The sequence below is a fragment of the Macaca thibetana genome, chromosome 7 (assembly GCF_024542745.1).
Source record: "Macaca thibetana thibetana isolate TM-01 chromosome 7, ASM2454274v1, whole genome shotgun sequence".
NCBI lineage: Eukaryota > Metazoa > Chordata > Mammalia > Primates > Cercopithecidae > Macaca > Macaca thibetana.
In genome coordinates this window covers 87,612,288-87,633,391 of record NC_065584.1, presented here as the reverse complement: position 1 = coordinate 87,633,391, position 21,104 = coordinate 87,612,288, and the positions used below count along the sequence as shown (strand labels likewise).

General features: G+C 38.0%; 2 protein-coding genes across 2 annotated transcripts; both read left to right on the top strand.

The window, feature by feature from the left end:
- Positions 1-2,766: 2,766 nt before the first annotated feature.
- LOC126958756 (olfactory receptor 11H6) lies at positions 2,767-3,759 on the top strand. The gene has a single exon (XM_050797300.1). The coding sequence runs from the start codon at positions 2,767-2,769 to the stop codon at positions 3,757-3,759; it is 993 nt and encodes a 330-aa protein (XP_050653257.1).
- A 4,709-nt stretch (positions 3,760-8,468) lies between these two features.
- Positions 8,469-9,489, top strand: LOC126959208 (olfactory receptor 11H7). The gene has a single exon (XM_050798140.1). It carries the CDS (start codon positions 8,542-8,544, stop codon positions 9,487-9,489), a length of 948 nt encoding a protein of 315 aa, XP_050654097.1. The 5' UTR covers positions 8,469-8,541.
- Positions 9,490-21,104: the final 11,615 nt, after the last annotated feature.

Sequence of the window (21,104 nt, the reverse complement as noted above, 5' to 3'; positions counted from 1 at the left end):
GATAACTAAAATTTCACTGCTTTTGAAATAATGTCACCAAGGTCTTGAACATTATGAAGCCAAATAATGAGCTGGTGGGGACCGGGTGCAGTGGCTCACGCCTGAAATCTCAGCACTATGGGAGGCCAAAGCAGGCAGATCATATGAGGTCGGGAGTTCAAGACCAGCCTGACCAACATGGCAAAACCCCGTCTCTACTAAAAATACAAAAATCAGTTGAGCGTGGTGGCAGTCACATGTAATCCCAGCTACTTGGCAGGCTGAGGCAGGCTGAGGCATGAGAATCACTTGAACCCGGGAGGTGGAGGTTGCAGTGAGCTAAGATCATGCCACTGCACTCCAGCCTGGGGGATAGAGTGAGACTCTTTCTCAAAAAAAAAAAAAAAAAAATTAGCCAGGTGTGGTGGCCCAAGCCTGTAATCCCAGCTACTCAAGGGGCTAAGGCATGAGAATCCCTTGAACCCAGGAGGCAGAGGTTGCAGTGACCATGCAGTGCAGGGAGATCATGCCACTGTACTCCAGCCTGGGCCACATAGCAAGACTCTGTCTCAAAAATAATTAATAATACGCAGGTGGGAGTCAAGACCTATGAGGTCTGGTTCCAGATCAATCATCAGTTGGAATTACATTTCTTTTCTCAGTACCAAAAATTTGCTGGCCTGTGAGTAGGATAAACTAATTACTGTTTCATTCTCTGCCTACTGCCTCGAAAGGCCCAAACTATCTAATTTATGCCAAATAAAATTTGTTATCATGTCCCCTGTACTATAAAGATGTATTCAAGTTATTTCTAACTGGAATAAATATATTTTTTCAGACCCACAGCATGCAGTTGGACATGCTGCAAAAATACACGACTCAAGGAATCCCAAGTCTATGCACATGGCTGGGCAGATGTAGGCTGTAATCCTGATTGCTTTCATAAAACCTAAGTTCCAAAAGGGGAGGAATTTTATTTTTTATATTCACCATTATACCCCCAGAACTCAACACACTGCTAGCAATATAATAAATGGTGAATAAACATGTGTTAAATTTTTGAATAAACAAACAAATATACAAAATGCTATGATTTAAATTTAGCATCCAACCTTTTTTTAAAATTGCAAGCCCAGTAATTATATTTTCCAAGAATGACGCAGCATGTAGCCTGGCAAATACAAGCAGTTATGGAAAGTATATTTGAAATTACAACTGTCCTAAAAATTTTGAAACATGTGATCATAATTATCATTCATTAAACTGAACTGCTTGGACAAAATTTACATTTTTATCAAAATCATGTTTATTAGAGAAATTGTTGTATTATTCTTAAAATATTGTTAACATGAATATCCAAAGTTACCTCGGCAATAAAACATTTATGCTTTTGGTTTGCTCCAGGTTTGATCAAGTACTGAAAGGCAGGCCCCTTGCTCTCTGTGGATCATATAAATGATGCAAAGATGGAATTTTGTGAGTATCTTAACAGTGACACTAACAATACAGTAAATTATCCTACTCCTAAAGTCATTATATTGCTAAATTTAAAATATTGATAGTGGCTTACCCAGCCAAATATTCTGAACTTTAACAAGGATATTTGAGGACATAGAAATAAGCCTGCTGGACCAATAGTTTCTAGAAAATTGTTAGCAAAATATCTAAGTTATTTGTCTTGTCTCAACTCCTGATTTAGCAAATATCAGAAAGATCTTTGTGGTCCCTTTTGTTCATTATTTAATTTAGTGAAAAGCAAGATAATGAAGGGACAAATTGTAAAGCTTAGGGCTTAATTTCTAGCAAAAATAAAGGCACGTGGTTTTATTACTAGAGAAATTGATTTACCCAACAGCAAGGTCCCTCAAGAGCTGAGGCATGATGTAGAATAGTGCAATTTGGTGGAGAAGGAGGTTGACAAGCAGGGAAAATGGTGGCCTGCCAAAGAAGTCATAGGTCAGGGACATAACAGTTGCTTTCAGTTATTTAAGACCTCACTACCACCATCATGGGAGAGGAATTAGACTTCTTTTGTATAGTTTCAACAAAATCGAAGTTTACCTGCTGACTTGGGGAGTACCAAGATCAATGGGTAAAAGTAATAAAGGAGACAAAGTCTGCTCACCATTTCGTAAAGAAGGGCTTTGGGAGAACTCGAGCTCCTCAGGAGAAAAAGGGGCTTGATTTTTCAGCAAATCCACATGCCACCAGGGAGAATGTGATCTAGGGGGAACTAGATTTGTAGCTTTCAAACCATTTTACAGATTCCTGAGGGTTCTGCAGCACCTCCCTGAGAGCAGCAAAAGGAAGGGAGCTGAAGACTCCCAAAAGTTTTATTCCTATCTGCTTGTTACTGGACTTCTACATATGAGGCTGTAAGAAGGCAATTTAATATAGCAGCTATTTTTGCTTCAGATTTATACTCAATTTTGCTTTAAGGTAAAAGGATGTGTCCAAAGTTCATATTTATATGTAGAGTATCTAAGGGGCAATGATTTTACCATTAAAGACGAAACATTACTGAGACTCGGGGTTATAGAAACATTTGAAGTGAATTGGGATTTGTTCCAAACCAATCTCCAAATAGGCCAGTGTATCTGGGCATTACTGGCTTTGTACATATGTTTAAGTGAACCCTTCAAATCTCTTTGAACTTCAATTACCCTGTCTGTGAAAGAGAAGGGTAAAGAATACCTCCTCGCAGCTCAAAGAGTCATTAGGAAGACCAAATGAGATAACGTGTGTAAAAATAGTACATCATCCAGCATGAGTTAGCAAAATCTCCAAATGTTCTTTATTATTCATTCTTTGATTACTTCTGTTTTTCTAACAGCTTTGGGACCCCAGAACAGAACAACGCATTTTGTGACTGAGTTTGTCCTCCTGGGTTTCCATGGTCAAAGAGAGATGCAGAGCTGCTTCTTCTCATTCATCCTTGTTCTCTATCTCATGACACTGCTAGGGAATGGAGCTATTGTCTGTGCAGTGAAATGGGACAGGCGGCTCCACACACCCATGTACATCCTTTTGGGAAACTTTGCCTTTCTAGAGATCTGGTACATTTCCTCCACTGTCCCAAACATGCTAGTCAATATCCTCTCAGAGACTAAAACCATCTCCTTCTCTGGCTGCTTCCTGCAATTCTATTTCTTTTTTTCACTGGGTACAACAGAGTGTTTCTTCTTATCAGTTATGGCTTATGATCGGTATCTGGCCATCTGTCGTCCATTACACTACCCCTCCATCATGACTGGGAAGTTCTGTGTAATTCTGGTCTGTGTATGTTGGGTAGGTGGATTTCTCTGCTATCCAGTCCCTATTGTTCTTATTTCCCAGCTTCCCTTCTGTGGGCCCAACATCATTGACCACTTTGTGTGTGACCCAGGCCCATTGTTTGCACTGGCCTGCATCTCTGCTCCTTCCACTGAGCTTATCTGTTACACCTTCAACTCGATGATTATCTTTGGGCCCTTCCTCTTCATCCTGGGATCTTACACTCTGGTCATCAGAGCTGTGCTTCGTATTCCCTCTGGTGCTGGTCGAACTAAAGTTTTCTCCACATGTGGGTCCCACCTAATGGTGGTGTCTCTATTCTATGGAACCCTTATGGTGATGTATGTGAGCCCAAGATCGGGGAACCCAGCAGCAATGCAGAAGATCATCACTCTGGTATACTCAGCAGTGACTCCACTCTTAAATCCCCTTATCTACAGTCTTCGAAACAAAGACATGAAAGATGCTCTAAAGAGAGTCCTGGGGTTAACAGTTAGTCGAAACTGAGATATCTTTGAAAAAGAAGCCAAATTGGCCACTTCTGACGCTAATTTTTTATAACTATAGAAAGTAGCTTCAGTAATATGTTCTGGCTCACACTCAGGTAGAGAGACTTATCTTTCACAGTTCCTTAGCAGTTAAGTTCAGCTCATTAATGATAAATGCCAATGCTAAATAAAACATTTTAAACATATGTGGCCTCACTGAGTAGTTACGTGGTGGGCGGGTGTATATATATGTATATTATTTTTCTGTGATGTATCTTTGCTAGTTTTAATCTTAGCTGACGGAAGAAATCAATTGCATGTGTACTGAAGCCTTTCAAAAGAGTGAGATCTGGCTGGGCACGGTGACTCATGACTGTAATCCCAGCACTTTGGGTGGCCAAAGAGGGAGGATCACCTGAGATCAGGAGTTCAACCCCAGCCTGGGCAACATGATGAAACCCTGTCTCTACTAAAAATACAAAAATTAGCTGGGCATGATGGCACACACCTGTAATCCCAGCTACTCAGGAGGCTGAGGAATGAGAATTGCTTGAACCTGGGAGGCAAAGGTTGCAGTGAGCTGATATCACGCCACTGCCCTGCAGCCTGCATGATAGAGCAAGACTGCATCTAAAAAAAAAAAAAAAAAAAAAAAAAAAATGAGATCTTTTCAATTCAGAAAAAATATATATATGTTTGTTTGTTTGTTTGTTTGTTTCTGAGACAAAGTTTTGCTCTTGTTGCCCAAGCTGGAGTGCAATGGCACAGTCTTGGCTCACTGCAACCTCCACCTCCCAGGTTCAAGTGATCCTCATGCCTCAGCTTCCCAAGTAGCTGGGATTACAGGCACCCACCACCACACCTGACTAATTGTATTTTTACTAGAGACGGGGTCATTTTTGTATTTTTAGTGGAGATGCGGTTTCACCATGTTGGCCAAGCTGGTCTCGAACTCCTGACCTCAGGTGATCCACCCTCCCTTGGCCTCCCAAAGTGCTGGGATTACAGGCGTGAGCCACCACACAGCCAGAAAATACATATTCTTAAAGAATATTTGTGTGTCAAGAGGCCACCAGAAAAAAAAAGTAGTAATAGACATCTTCCATTGTTTGAGGTTGTCTTTCACACCAAGAACAGAGTACGCTTTAAACCTCTATGCTTCATACCTCTATCCCTTAGAGATGAAAACCAAACTCTTTGCCATTCAAAGCCTTCACTCAATAGACTGCTCCATTCAGTTTTCTCTCCTAGTGATCCACTGTACAAGTCTTGTACTTCATGATCAGTCCTCAAACATATTTATTCCCAACTGGATATCTTTACTCATAGTACTTCCTCTCTAAATGAGTTGTGACAACCCCAATATTACTTATACTACGGAACAATGCCCTAAACATTATTTGTACCTAGCAGTTTTCATGTTAACCACAAAGCATCAGGTGCCTCTCAGAGGCTGTAGGGCAAAGTCTAAGTTAGAAAAATATTCAGAGAAAATTATGCCAAGAACAAATTTCATTTGTTGAAATAAAATGTTTCTCTATGCTGAAACAAAAAGGCCATCAACTGAGAGTCGAATCTACTTAAAATGAAAACACACCTTTTAGTTATGGCCACCCCACAATGAAATCAGGCGTGCAAGGAAGATGGGCCTGCCGGTGCTAAGTGATGTAATGCTCTCATACCGTGTTTCTCAAATCTTTCCACCAAAGCATGTTTAGCAACAGTGGTCAGAGAACACGGGGCATTGGGGGATAATATTTCTTTAAATTCAAAGTTTTATCTCAAAAATTATCATAAATTATACTTCCTAATTCATAGTACATACATATTTAGTGTGATATAAAATTACCTTTCTAGGTAAAATTGGCCCCTCAGGAAGACATTTAATCTGGGGCCTTACATATCCCATAGCACATGCTGTTTGAGCACAACTCAAGGAGACCGTGGGGTTTCCTCAGAGTTAATGTAACATGTTATTTTAAATAATCCCTATAGGAAATGTTAACAAAAATATCAATTAAACCCCCAGGTAAGATGTATGAAGGTCCTTAGGGACAGCACAGAAAGTTACAGAATCACATGAACATGAAAGGAGACCAGAGAATTCTCAACAGAGGCTCAAATGAGGCATAAATTAAGACCAACACATGGTTCAACATTCTCAGTGAGAAACAAGCCACTAGAATCTTAGGGTACAAGAGAAGTGAAATGAGCCACTGGTGAAGCTCTCACACAGGACTTCCATATTAGAGCCAGTGAAGGAGAGAATCCATGAGGCCTCCCTGCAGGCTCTCTCCGGGATGACCTAGGAAAGCTTCCCAGTATGTAGGACACGTATTCTTTGTTGGGTGTTGCTGCTGTTATACACCACAGAGGAACTACTCACCTATACATTTCTTCATTCAACATGCTTCAGAGGTTGAGTATCAAAGAATATTGGTTTATCTTTCAGCTCAAAAACCAAAAGAAAAAAAAATCCCTCAGAGTGTTTAGATCACCATGCAATTCACACTTTCCAAAATAAGCGCACTAGTCATCCACAGGTCTTCTCCTTCTCAGGAAGAGCCGAGGCACCAGGAATGCTATGACATTTGTAGAGATTTTGAGCTTAATAGTATGGAATTAGCTTTATCCACTAGGACTAAAACCAACAGAAAATTGGAAATTTTTTTTAATCTTCTCTCTCAGTTTTCCTCTCCCTGTCCCTTTCATTACTCATTCTGCACCTTCAGGAGAAGTGACATTTAAAAAAAAAAAGAAAAGATAAAATCAAGGTTTTTGAGGACTAAGATCTCACATAGATTTAGTGGTGAATATATTAGGAACCATTTCTTAAAATTATGTTGGAAATTATCTGTGATATTTATTTACCATGCTTTCCCTCTGGCAAATTGTTTTTCTGCAAGGTTTTTGTTTGTTGTTTTTAATGTCAATGAATGTAGTCTGAGCTCAAAGAAGCAGCTCAGTCTTGTGCATTTTGATTTTGGGTCAAAGTCTGTGAATCTGAGTTCAAAATCATTGTTGCTCCTTCTCTGTTCCAAGCACAAGTGGCTGCTCCCTGCATCGCTGCTTTCTCATCTTGTTGAGGAGAGAGGTTTCTTGCTCGGAAAGAAGGAGAATGTATAGAATACCCATAGTGGGGAACCATTCTTTTATGATGTCTTACGAAAATGACCATTGATGCAGGTTTAACTTAGCTCTTCATAATCATCCTAGTTTAAAAAATTAAAAATTACTGATCCCCATCTTGCAGTTTCTTTCTCTTTTTGGCTTCTTGTCCACCAGACTACAATCTTTTGCAAAACCAGCTCTATGAAAAGGTTTACATTTCCTTCTAGATGGGTAGATTCATAGTTCACCTTGTGCATTACTAACTGCAACAGGTTCATGATCATAAATATATTTCTTATTTAATATAACCTCACTGAATAGGAGGGTTTTTTCTATTTGATTATGTTCAGTGAGTACTGTAAATACCATATATATGCGCCTCACTGAATAGGAGGGTTTTTTTCTATTTGATTATGTTCATTGAGTATATAAATATTATATATATGCATACACACACACACGGACACACACACACACTATATATGTGTGTGTGTATATATATATATATATATACACACACACACACCAGTTCAATCAAATACTATATATGTGCTACTTTTAATTGAAAAAAATATAAGGCAAATTATCCTCTTATCAGTCAAAAAAGTTAAAGGTAACTTGTTAAAATTTTTCTGAAGAGTCCCATTTGTTAAAGCTATCATTTATTCTTTTCTTGGAGTTGTATCTGATTCTTGAAAATATATCTTCTTTGGTGATGGTGTTCTAAAGAAAACAAACCAAATTTTGGAAAATGGGTAAATAATTATGTTTGAAATAACACCTTTGATTCTCTTGTATCTTGTTTTTTGAATCTTTGGGGGCTATTCTTTTACATGGACTAAAGAAAGATCTTACAGCGAATTTTAGAGAAAATTCTGGCAAAAGTAATAAAAGGAGCTTTAGAAGAAAATACCCCAGTAACTGTAGTTTTCTTCTCTAATATATCTTATATGTCATCTTTAATGAAATATTTATTTTTAAATGTATATGGAGCATGATAAATTCTAATGTGAAATTAATCACCAGGAAATGAATAATTATGACATTTTGTGCTGAAAGGAAATGGTTAAATACCAAATTGTAAATAAACTGTAGTACAATATAAATGTCTGTAAATAGGAAAAAGCAAAATATATAAAGAATTTTATCATCTAAATATCCTTGTTGACTTTCTCCTGGTATCACAAAAAAAAAATTGGAAGAAAATAAATTCTCCTAATAGAAATAGCTCCAGAAAGAAAGAATCTGAAATAATGTCAAAGCACAAACCACTCAAAGCTGTAAAAAGTCTCAGATTTGAATAGATTAAAAATGATGGCATATGTCTTCATATTTTGAAGTGAAGAACACTAAAGTATTGCTATATATGAACATCTTTCACTGAGAAACAAATTAGATATAAAACAAACCATTTTTCCTCATTTCAAGAATTTCTTTATATATCAAAAGAAGATGAAATGTTGATTTTTGTCCAATGCCACAGAAAATTCAAACAACCTGATTCAAAGAATCAGACCCAAAGGACTCATTCAAGAAAGATAAATCAGGGTTTGCTTAAGAATTCTTTTAGAATATCCAATATATTCACCTGCAAGAGTCAAACTCCTTATCCCAAAAAAAGCTTCAAGATGCTTCATCAGCAAAGTAAATTGTCATTGCCTATCTGTGTTCTCTCCACAGTCTGGGAAGCATGAATAACTCACAGATATCTACTGTGACACAGTTTGTCTTGCTGGGCTTTCCTGGTCCCTGGAAAATTCAGATCATCTTTTTCTCAATGATTTTGTTGGTCTACATCTTGACTCTGACTGGGAATATGGCCATCATCTGTGCAGTGAGGTGGGACCATCGACTCCATACCCCTATGTACATGCTCCTAGCCAACTTCTCCTTCCTAGAGATCTGGTATGTGACCTGCACAGTCCCCAACATGCTGGTAAATTTTTTTTCCAAAACTAAGACCATATCCTTCTCTGGATGCTTCACTCAGTTCTACTTCTTCTTTTCCCTGGGCACAACTGAATGCTTCTTCCTCTGTGTCATGGCTTATGATCGGTACCTGGCCATCTGCCACCCACTGCACTATCCCTCCATTATGACTGACCAGCTCTGCGGCATCTTGGTGTCTCTTTGTTGGCTCATTGGTTTCCTTGGACATTCAATTTCCATTTTCTTCATTTCTCAACTACCTTTCTGTGGTCCCAACATCATTGATCATTTTCTGTGTGATGTGGACCCACTGATGGCATTGTCCTGTGCCCCTACTCACACCATAGGGCATGTGTTCCATTCTCTGAGTTCTCTTTTCATCATCCTCACCATGGTGTATATCCTTGGGTCCTATACGTTGGTGCTCAGAACTGTGCTTCAGGTTCCTTCTTCAGCTGGATGGCAAAAGGCCTTCTCTACCTGTGGATCACACTTGGTTGTGGTGTCTCTGTTCTATGGAACCATAATGGTGATGTATGTGAGTCCCACACCTGGCAACTCAGTTGCTATGCATAAGATCATCACACTGATATATTCAGTGGTAACACCTGTCTTAAACCCCCTCATCTACAGCCTACGCAACAAGGACATGAAATACGCCCTCCATCATGTCTTCTGTGGAAGAGAATTATCCAGAGCTCATGAATAGGGTTTTTTATAACCCAACGACTCTTTATGCGATTGGAAGAATAATCCTCTTCTTTTAACACAAACTGACTTGATTTTATTCATGGTCATCACAATCCTTTTGTACAAGCAAAACTCTTTATGTATCTGATCATATTTTGATGAGCTTCTGATTTCAGAAATGTGTTCCATGGGAGGTTGGCCCCAACATATGGTAAAAATAACACTTAAAAATCTTAATATCTATTTCCAGAAAGGTTTTTACTTTGGTGTGCAGTCTCCATCCACACAATTTTATTAAGACATATGAATCCAATTGATGGTTTGCTTACATAGTTGTCTATCACTTCTTTTAAAAAACACAATATTCCTGTTGACCTGGATTTTTGGTAACACATCATTATATAAACTAAGATACACTTAGAGATTGTAAATTCAGTTTCACAATTCTTGGTTCATCATCCTCATCAACAGTGTACAAGGCGAGGCTGGAAGTTAGATTTAGAAAGAGTCGTTAGTGTGAAATCCAGCTAAGTGAAGTGAGGGTCACATCAAAAGAGCCACTTAGAAGGCTTGACCTTGTCCCCTGAAATTTGAGGGGCATCTTGACTGTCCTTGATTTGAACCTGGAAAAAATGTAAAGACTGTGAAAGCGATGACTCAGAGAGAGTAAAAGGAGATGGGCTGTAGCAAGAACAAACTAAACTCCCACTCATAACAGAACAAATATAGAATACCCATATTTGACCTAGTTAGACCCTATGGAAAGTAACCTTCTTGCTGTCTTAAAAGGAACCCTACCCAAAAGTGCTACTTGGAAAAGTAAGGCCATTTCAAAAGTCTATACAGAGTAGGTCACCCAAATCCAGGGTTAAAAGAAGTCATATGGAGCCAGCCAGTGAAGCATTGCCCACATCAGAGAACCTGCAGTTTAGACAGACCACCTCAGAAAAAGAAAATGTTTCATGAAAAAGAAAAACAACATTTAGACAATTGTTAAACCTATGAGGCAACAATAAGTCAGGAAAAAAACTTTCTGCCTTTACTTCTTTCCCACCCCAAACCTAGAGTAACTGGAATCAGCAGAGTAATGTAGAAAAAGAGAAATGAAAGTCAGAGGGAAACAAGCAGATCAAGCCTAAATCAGATCCAGTTTAGAGGAATGAGCTTTAATTTGGATTTTAAAATAAAAGTTTAGTTTTAGACTATACAATCTGCCTTCAGTCATCTATGGATTCCACATCCATGGATTCAACCAACCTCAGATTGAAAATATTTGGGTAAAAATGCATCTTTACTGAGGATGTACAGACTTTTCTTGTCTTTGTTCCCTAAATATACAGTATAACAGCGATTTACATTGCATTGGAATTTTAAGTAACTTAGAGATGATTTAAAGTATATGGGAGGAGGTTACAGTGAGCTATGATTGTGCCACTGTACTCCTGCCCTGGCAACAGACCCTGTCTCTAAAAAAAAATAAAAAATAAAAAAAGTATAAGGGAGGATGTGCAATAAAGTGTTCTTGCAAATACTCTACCATTCTATATAAGGAACTTGAGTGTGGATTATGGTATCCACAGGAGGTCCTGGAACCAATCCCTCATGTATACTGAGAAACAAATGTGCTAGACTCTCTAATGCCTGGATAAGAGGTCATATGTTAAAACTAAAAGTAGTTATGAAAGCTATCATACCACCCAAGACAGTATCCATAGGTGGAAATAAATCAGACATCAGAAAGTGTTTACGATAGACGTGGTGGGGGAAAATTAAGTTCCTTTATGTTTATGTCCTACCAAGTACAAATCATTCAATAAAATAGTTGTAGCTACAAAGGCTTAAATGTTGTGGTAGCCTAAGAGAGGAAGAAAGTTTCTACCTGAAAGACCAAGGAACTCTCCTGGAAAGCCTCCTTGGGCAACTGGAAAACACTATGCTTCAAGGTTGGTAGAAAGGCCCAAAAAGAATGGGAAAACGAATTAGAAAATCTGCTTAGGATGGTATTAAAGATAAGCTTGAACTACCAATCACAGTTTTGCCTTAAGTCAGCCCTAATATTTCAGTGGCTCAGCTGAACTCATTAGTTGAAAAGGGGCAGAAAATACTCTGTATTACTCTCAATAACTCAAAGTATCCTCCTACTGCAACTTATTAGATGTCAAATATGTAGCGTCACCTGTCAAACACCTATTCTTTTGTTAATATTCAGCTCGGACATGACTTCTATCTGAAGACTATTATCACATCCCAAAGCTAGACTGCATTTCTCTTCTTGATATATCTAGAATATACAAGCTCATATTCCAATTATTGTACCTAAAGACTATGAGCTCTGTTTTGTGTCAGGGTCTCTTCCCCTAAGCAATTAGGCTTTTGAAGATAAGAACAATGTCTTATCTTTTTATCCCCAGCAACTAGCATAAACCCGATTCATAGTAAGAGTAAGCATGCAGGGAAAGAAACAGCTTGTGGAATTGGATAATGAGCTAGTTCTTTAATCAATTCTCTTTAGAATTAAACATATTTTAGTCACAAAACCATTAATTGATTGGATTTTTTAATATTTATAGAACTTGTCTGTTTTCAAACCTATATTTTGATATTTATTTCTATTATAAAATAATACAAGCTTCTCATACAATTTTCAAACAATAAAGATGAGTATAAAGTTGTGGGGTTTTTTTTACTTTAAGTTCTAGGGTACATGTGCACAACGTGCAGGTTTGTCACATAGGTATACATGTGCCATGTTGGTTTGCTGCACCCATCAACTCGTCATTTATTAGGTATTTCTTCTAATGCTATCCCTCCCCCTGACCCTGACCCCATGACAGACCCCAGTATGTGATGTTCCCCTTTATCCAAGCTCATTGTTCAATTCCCCCCTATGAGTGAGAACATGTGGTGTTTGGTTTTCTGTCCTTGTGATACTTTGTTGAAATTCATGGTTTCCAGCTTCATCTATGTCCCTGCAAAGGACATGAACTCATCCTTCTTTATGGCTGCATAGTACTCCATGGTGTATATGTGCCACATTTTCTTAATCCAGTCTATCATTGATGGTCGTTTGGGTTGGTTCCAAGTCTTTGCTATTGTGAATAGTGCTGCAATAAACATACATGTGCATGTGTCTTTATAGTAGCATGATTTATAATCCTTTGGGTATATCCTCAGTAATGGGATGGCTGGGTCAAATGATATTTCTAGTTCTAGATCCTTGAGGAATCGTCACACTGTCTTCCACAATGGTTGAACTAGTTTGCACTCCCACCAACAGTGTAAAAGCGTTCCTATTTCTCCACATCCTCTCCAGCATCTGTTGTTTCCCGACTTGTTGATGATCAGCATTCTAACTGGTGTGATATGGTATCTTGTTGTGGTTTTGATTTGCATTTTTCTGATGACCAGTGATGGTGAGCATTTTTTCGTGTGTCTGTTGGCTGCATAAATTTCTTCTTTCAAGAAGTGTCGGCCGGGCGCGGTGGCTCAAGCCTGTAATCCCAGCACTTTGGGAGGCCGAGACGGGCGGATCACGAGGTCAGGAGATCGAGACCATCCTGGCTAACACAATGAAACCCCGTCTCCACTAAAAATACAAAAAAATTAGCCGGGGCGTGGTGGCGGCGCCTGTAGTCCCAGCTACTCGGGAGGCTGAGGCAGGAGAATGGCGGGAACCCGGGAGGCGGAGCTTGCAGTGAGCCGAGATCGCGCCACTGCACTCCAGCCTGGGCGACAGAGCGAGACTCCGCCTCAAAAAAAAAAAAAAAAAAAAAGAAGTGTCTGTTCATATCCTTTACCCACTTTCTGATGGGGTTGTTTGTTTTTTTCTTGTAAATTTGTTTAAGTTCTTTGTAGATTCTGGATATTAGTCCTTTATCAGATGGGTATATTGCAAAAATTCTCTCCCATTCTGTAGGTTGCCTATTCACTCTGATGGTAGTTTCTTTTGCTGTGCAGAAGCTCTTTAGTTTACTTAGATCTCATTTGTCTATTTTGGCTTTTGTTGCCATTGCTTTTGGTGTTTTAGACATGAAGTCCTTGCCCATGCCTATGTCCTGAATGGTATTAACTAGGTTTTCTTCTAGGGTTTTTATGGTTTTAGGTCTAACATTTAAGTCTCTAATCCATCTTGAATTAATTTTCGAATAAGGAGTGAGGAAAGGATCCAGTTTCAGCTTTCTACTTATGGCTAGCCAGTTTCCCCAGCACCATTTATTAAATAGGGAATCCTTTCCCCATTTCTTGTTTTTGTCAGGTTTGTCAAAGATCAGATGGTTGTAGATGTGTGGTGTTATTTCTGAGGCCTCTGTTCTGTTCCATTAGTCTATATCTCTGTTTTGGTACCAGTACCATGCTGTTTTGGTTACTGTAGCCTTGTAGTATAGTTTGAAGTCAGATAGGGTGATGTCTCCAGCTTTGTTCTTTTTGCTTGGGATTGTCTTGGCAATGTGGGCTCTTTTTTGGTTCCATATAAACTTTAAAGTAGTTTTTTTCCAATTCTGTGAAGAAAGTCATTGGTAGCTTGATAGTGATGGCATTGCATCTATAAATTACCTTGGGCAGTATGGCCATCTTCACTATATTGATTCTTCCTATCCATGAGCATGGTATGTTCTTCCATTTGTTTGTGTTCTCTTTTACTTCATTGAGCAGTGGTTTTTAGCTCTCCTTGAAGTGGTCCTTCACATCCCTTGTAAGTTGGATTCCTAGGTATTTTATTCTCTTTGTAGCAATTGTGAATGGGAGTTCACTCATGATTTGGCTCTCTGTTTGTCTGTTATTGGTGTATAGGAATGCTTGTCATTTTTGCACATTGATTTTGTTTCCTGAGACTTTGCCGAAGTTGTTTATCAGCTTAAGGAGATTTTGAGCTGAGATGACGGGGTTTTCTAAATATACAATCATGTCATCTGCAAACAGGGACAATTTGACTTCCTCTTTTCCTAACTGAATACCCTTTATTTCTTTCTCTTGCCTGATTGCCCTGGCCAGAACTTCCAATACTATGTTGAATAGGATTGATGAGAGAGGGCATCCCTGTCTTGTGCCAATTTTCAAAGGGAATGCTTCCAATTTTTGCCCATTCAGTATGATATTGGCTGTGGGCTTGTCATAAATAGGTCTTATTATTTTTGGATATGTTACATCAATACCTAGTTTATTGAGAGTTTTTAGCATGAAGGGGAGTTGAATTTTGTTGAAGGCTGTTTCTGCATCTATTGAGATAATCGTGTGGTTTTTGTCATTTGTTCTGTTTATATGATGGATTATGTTTATTGACTTGTGTATGGTGAACCAGCCTTGCATCCCAAGGATGAAGCCGACTTGATCATGGTGGATAAGTTTTTTGATGTGCTTCTGGATTTGATTTACCAGTATTTTATTGAGGATTTTCACATTGATGTTCATCAGGGATATTGCTCTAAAATTCTTTTTTTGATGTGTCTCTGCCAGGTTTTGGTATCAGGATGATGCTGGCCTCGTAAAATGAGTTAGGGAGGATTCCCTCTTTTTCTATTGATTGGAATAGTTTCAGAAGGAATGGTACCAGCTCCTCTTTGTACCTCTGGTAGAATTCAGCTGTGAATCCGTCTGGTCCTGGACTTTCTTTGGTTGGTAGGCTATTAATTATTGCCTCAATTTCAGAGCCTGATGTTGGTCTATTCAGAGATTCGACTTCTTCCTGGTTTCATCTTTGGAGGGTGTATGTGTCCAGGAATTTATCCATTTCTTCTGGATTTTCTAGTTTATTTGCATAGAGGTATTTATAGTATTCTCTGATGGTAGTTTGTAATTCTGTGGAATAAGTAGTGTTATCCCTTTTACCCTTTTTATTGCATCTATTTGATTCTTCTCTCTTTTCTTCTTTATTAGTCTTGCTAGCGATCTATCAATTCTGTTGATCTTTTCAAAAACCAGCTCCTGGATTCATTGATTTTTTGAAGGGTTTTTTGTGTCTCTCTCTCCTTCAGTTCTGCTCTGATCTTAGTTATTTCTTCCCTTCTACTAGCTTTTGAATTTGCTTGCTCTTGCTTCTCTAGTTCTTTTAATTGTGATGTCAGGGTGTTGATTTTAGATCTTTCCTGCTTTCTCTTGTGGGCATTTAGTGCTACAAATTTCCCTCTATACACTGCCTTAAATGTGTCCCAGAGGTTCTGGTACATTGTGTCTTTGTTCAAGAGCTCCTGAAGGAAACACTAAACATGGTAAGGAACAACTGGTACCAGCCACCGTAGAAACATGCTAAATTGTGAAGATCATCAATGCTAGGAATAAACTACATCAAGTGACAGGCAAAATAACCAACTAACATCATAATGACAGGATCAAATTCACACATAACAATATTAACCTTAAATGTAAATGGGCTAAATGCCCCAATTAAAAGACACAGACTGGAAAATTGGATAAAGAGTCAAGACCCATCAGTGTGCTGTATTCAGGAGACCCCCATCTCACGTGCAGAGACACACATAGGCTCAAAATAAAGGGATGGAGGAAGATCTGCCAAGCAAATGGAAAACAAAAAAAAGCAGGCATTGCAATCCTAGTCTCTGATAAAACAGACTTTAAACCAACAAAGATCAAAAGAGACAAAGAAGGCCATTACATAATTGTAAAGGGATCAGTTCAACAAGAAGAGCTAACTATCCTAAATATATATACACCCAATACAGGAGCACCCAGGTTCATAAAGCAAGTCCTTAGAGACATACAAAGAGACTTAGACTCCCACACAATAATAATGGAAGACTTTAACACCCCACTGTCAATATTAGACAGATCAACAAGACAGAACGTTAACAAAGATATCCAGGACTTGAACTCAGCTCTGCACCAGGCGGACCTAATAGACATCTACAGAACTCTCCACACCAAATCAACAGAATATACATTCTTCTCAGCACCACATTGCACTTATTCCAAAATTGACCATATAGTTGGAAGTAAAGCACTCCTCGGCAAATGTAAAAGAACAGAAATTACAACAAACTGTCTCTCAGACCACAGTGCAATCAAATTAGAACTCAGGATTAAGAAACTCACTCAAAATTGCACAACTACATGGAAAATGAACAATCTGCTCCTGAATGACTACTGGGAAATAACAAAATGAAGGCAGAAATAAAGATGTTCTTTGAAACCAATGAGAACAAAGACACAACGTATAAAGTTAAAGGTAAAAGTGTCCACCCTCTCTCTTTTCATAATCCCACTTCCTGCAGATAACAGTTTACTACTAATCTAAATTTCTATGCATAGACAAGCATGCAAATGCACGCATATGTAATTGTTTTCTTTTTCTTTAACAGATTATAATATAGAAAGTATTCCATGGCTGCATTTTTCTTCTCTTAAAATGTTGCAACCTTTTATAAGGTCAAATAGATATGCATAGTTGAATATCGCCCTGATGTATGAATAAACTGTAACTTATTTAATTATTCCCCTATTACTAGACACACATTTTAGAGTGGTTTTTTTTAAACGTAAGTTCAAGGTATTTTTTAAAAAGTTCTATGAAGGGTCTTGTTAAAGACACACTAAATTTATAATAAATCCTTTTTAAAAATTATGTAATATACCATGCATACAGAAGTCCATATAATATATATGTGCAAGTTTAAAGAATATAAAATTTAGAAATGCCTATGCCCTTCTTTACCCAAGTTAAAAAAAAAAAAGGAATATTACCAGCACTTTGGACACCCCCTTTGAATAGCTCCCCAACTATATCCATCTTGCTATGTACCAAAGTATTTGTCTCAATTATCTCGTGCTTTTCTTTATCTTTGCCACTTATGTATGTATATAACTGAAAATAGTACAGTAGGAAATTCCAAAGACCCATTCCTCTACAGAAACATGGAGAAAAATGTCAAAAACTGTCCAAATCCGCTTTATCAGAACTCTAGAAAATAGTCAAAGATGTACAGAAATCAAGTGAATCCTTCATCAAGTAAAAGGTGACTAAAACATGGTAGAACTCTGTGGCATTTTAATTTACCTCCTCCTCAGCTCAGCAGTCATCTTGAAGATGGCAGTCCATGTTCCCAGTATGGGTTCCTTGTTCTCAGAAGTTGTTTGTCTCTTTTGACTTGTCTAGGAGCTCCCTGAAAAATTACTACAGAGGGCTTGCCTTTATTTCACCTAAGTTGGAACTCTCTCATGGCAAAGAAAGAGCTAGAAGGAGAGCATTCCTCAAAAACATTAAAAGGCAAATAAACTACCCACTGCTTCCTGGAAGCAAAGATATCAATTGATATAAACAATAGATTCACTTAAAAGCCTAAAAGAAAACCTGGGGAGTGAGTTATTTTGAGAAATAAGGACTGTGAAGAGCTTTCACATTATCTCTGGGAATCTCGCCAAATAGAAAATATCAGGAAGAAAATAAAAATTATAGTACAGGTAGTGGTTCATGCCTATAATCCTAACACTTTGGGAGGCCAAGGTAGGAGGACTGCTTGAGCTCAGGAATTTGAGATCAACCTGGGAAACATGGTGAGACCTTGTCTCTGCAAATTAAAAAATTGGCCAAGTATGGTGGCATATGACTGTGGTCCTAGCTACTCACTGGGAGGCTGAGGTGGGAGATTCACTTGAGCCTGGAAGATTGAGGTTTCAGTGAGCTGTGACTGTGCCACTGCACTCCAGCCTGGGCAACAGAGCAAGACCTCTACTCAAAAAAAAAATTATAAGAAGACATCAAATAGAAATTATGGAGCAAAACAATACAATAACTGAAGTGAAAAATTTATTAGAGGGGTTCTACAGTAGATTTGAGCAGGGAGAAATAACAATCAGTGAACTTGAATATAAGTTATTTGAGATTATCTAGTCTGATGAACAGAAAGAAAAACATATTTAGTAAAACTAAGGAAACCTGTGGAACACTATCAGTTGTACCCTGTACACATAATAGGAATCCTAGAAGAAGGGGAGAGAGAAAAGAGACAGAAAGAATATTTGAAGAAATAATGGTCAAAAATGTCCCTAAGTTGGCCAGGTGCAGTGGCTCATGCCTGTAATCCCAACACTTTGGGAAGCTGAGGTGGGCAGATCACTTTAGGCCAGGAGTTTAAGACCAGCCTGGTCAAAACTGTGAAACTTTGTCTCTACTAAAAGTACAAAAAATATTAGCCAGACATGGTGGCACACATGCCTGTAGTCCCAGCTACTTGGGAGGCTGAGGCATGAGAATCATTTGAACCTGGGAGGTGGAGGTTGCAGTAAACTGAGATTGCAACACTGTACTCCAGCCTGGGTGATGGAGGGAGACACTGTCTCAAAAACAACTACAACAACAACAAAACCTTAAAACTTCCCAAGGTTGGCTGGGTGCAGTGGCTCAGGCCTGTAATCCCAGCACTTTGAGAGGCCGAGGTGGGTGGATCATGAGGTCAAGAGATCAACACCATTCTGGCCAACTTAGTGAAACCCAGTCTCTACTAAAAATACAAAAATTAGTCAGGTGTGGTGGCGCATGCCTGTAGTCCCAGCAACTTGGGAGGCTGAGACAAAAGAATCACTTGAACCCTGGAGGTGGAGGTTGCAGTGAGCCATGATTGTGCCACTGCACTCCAGTCTGGCAACAGAGCAAGACCCTGGCAAAACAAAACAAAACAAAATAGAACAAAACAAAAAACAAAAAAAAAACTTCCTGAGGTTGATGAAAGACATGAAACTATATATCCAAGAAGCTCAATAAGCATCACATAAATAAGCTTAAGAGATTTAGAAAGTAGCAAAAGAGAAGTGACTATCAACAAGGGATTCTAGATAAGATTAACAGCCAATTTCTCGTCAGAAACCATGGAGACCAGAAGGCAGTGGAATGACATATTAGAGTGCTAAAAGAAAACAAAAATGTCAACCAAGAATTCTAGCAAGCCAGAAATGACACTAGGGACATTAATACTGTTCTTACATATAAATGGGATTATAAGAGAATACTATGAGCAATTATATGTCAACAAATTAGATAACCTAAAATAAGATGCATAAGGGCACCACCAAAACTGACTCAAAAAATACACAGGAAATCTGAATAGATCTGTAACAAGTGAAAAATTGTAATCAATAATCAAAAACCACCCAACAAAAAAAAACAAAAAACAAAAAACAAAAAAAAAAACAAAAAAAACAGGACCATATTACTTCACTGGCATATTCTACCAAATATTTAAAAAGAACTAACATCAGTTTTTCTCAAACTCTTCCAAAAACAAAAACAAAAAAAGGAACACATTCTAACTCATTTTATAAAAGAGCATTATAAACCAAAGCCATAACAAGAAAAGGAAACTGCAAATCCATATCTCCAGTAAATATAGGTGCAAAATTCCTCAACAAAATACTACGAAGTCAAACCCAGCAGTATATTTAAAGAATGAAATACCATGACTAATTAAGATTTATCCTAAAAATGAAAGGGTAGCTCAATATAAGAAAATAATTCATCAATATACCACATTAATTACACTAAGTCAATAATCAGAAGAGGAAATTAAGAAGCCAAATTCATGGCTGCACACAGTGGCTCACACCTGTAATCCCAGCACTTTGGTAAACTTAAGCAGGTGGGTCACTTGAGGTCAGGAGTTCAAGACCAGCCTGGCCAACATAGTGAAACTCTGTCTCTACTTAAAAAAAAAAAAAAAAAAAAAAAAAAAAAAAAAAACTTAGCTGGGTGTGGTGGCAAGAACCCATAGTCCCAGCTACTCAGGAGGCTGAGGCAGGAGAATTACTTGAACCCAGGAGGCGGATGTTGCAGTGAGCCATGATCATGCCACTACAATCCAGCCTGGGTAAAAGAGTGAGATTCCATCTAAAAAAAATAAAAGCCAAATGCATTTCTAATAGCATCAAAAATAGCTAAATGCTTAGGAATTAATTTAATTAAAGTGGTATCAGACTTATACATTAAAAAACTACAAAACATTGTGAAATAGATTTAAGACAAGTAAATGCATAAACATCTCATGGATTGGAATGCATAACATCATTAAGATGGCAATACTTCTCAAAGTTATTTACAAATTCCATACAATCTATATCAAAATTCCAATGGGCTTTTTCACAGAAACGCAAAAGTCAATACTAAAACTTACAGGGAATCTCAAAAGACCCAAAATAGCCAAAACAATCTGGAAAAAGAACAGAGTGAAAGGACTCATACTTTCTGATTTCAAGACTTACTACAAAGCTATAGGAATCAAGGCAGTGTGGTATTGGCATAAAATAGACATATAGATCAACAGAATATAATTGGAAGTTTAGAAATAAACCTGTATATCTGTGGTCAATTAACTTTTAACAAGGGTGCCAAGATCATTCAATGAAGAAAGAATAGTCTCTTTAACAAATGGTGCTGGGACAACTGGATATCATGTGCAAAATAATGAAATTGGACTCTTATTTCATCCCATATAAAAAATAACTCAACATTAATCAAATACCTAAATATAAGTGCTAAAGTTATAAAACTCTTAGAAGAAAACATACATTTAAACCTTTGTATACTTGAATTAGTCAATGGTTCTTTAGGTATAAGATGAAAAGTGCAAGAAATCAAATTCAAAAATAGATAAGTGAGCCAGGCTCACGCCTCTAAACCCAGCACTTTGGGAT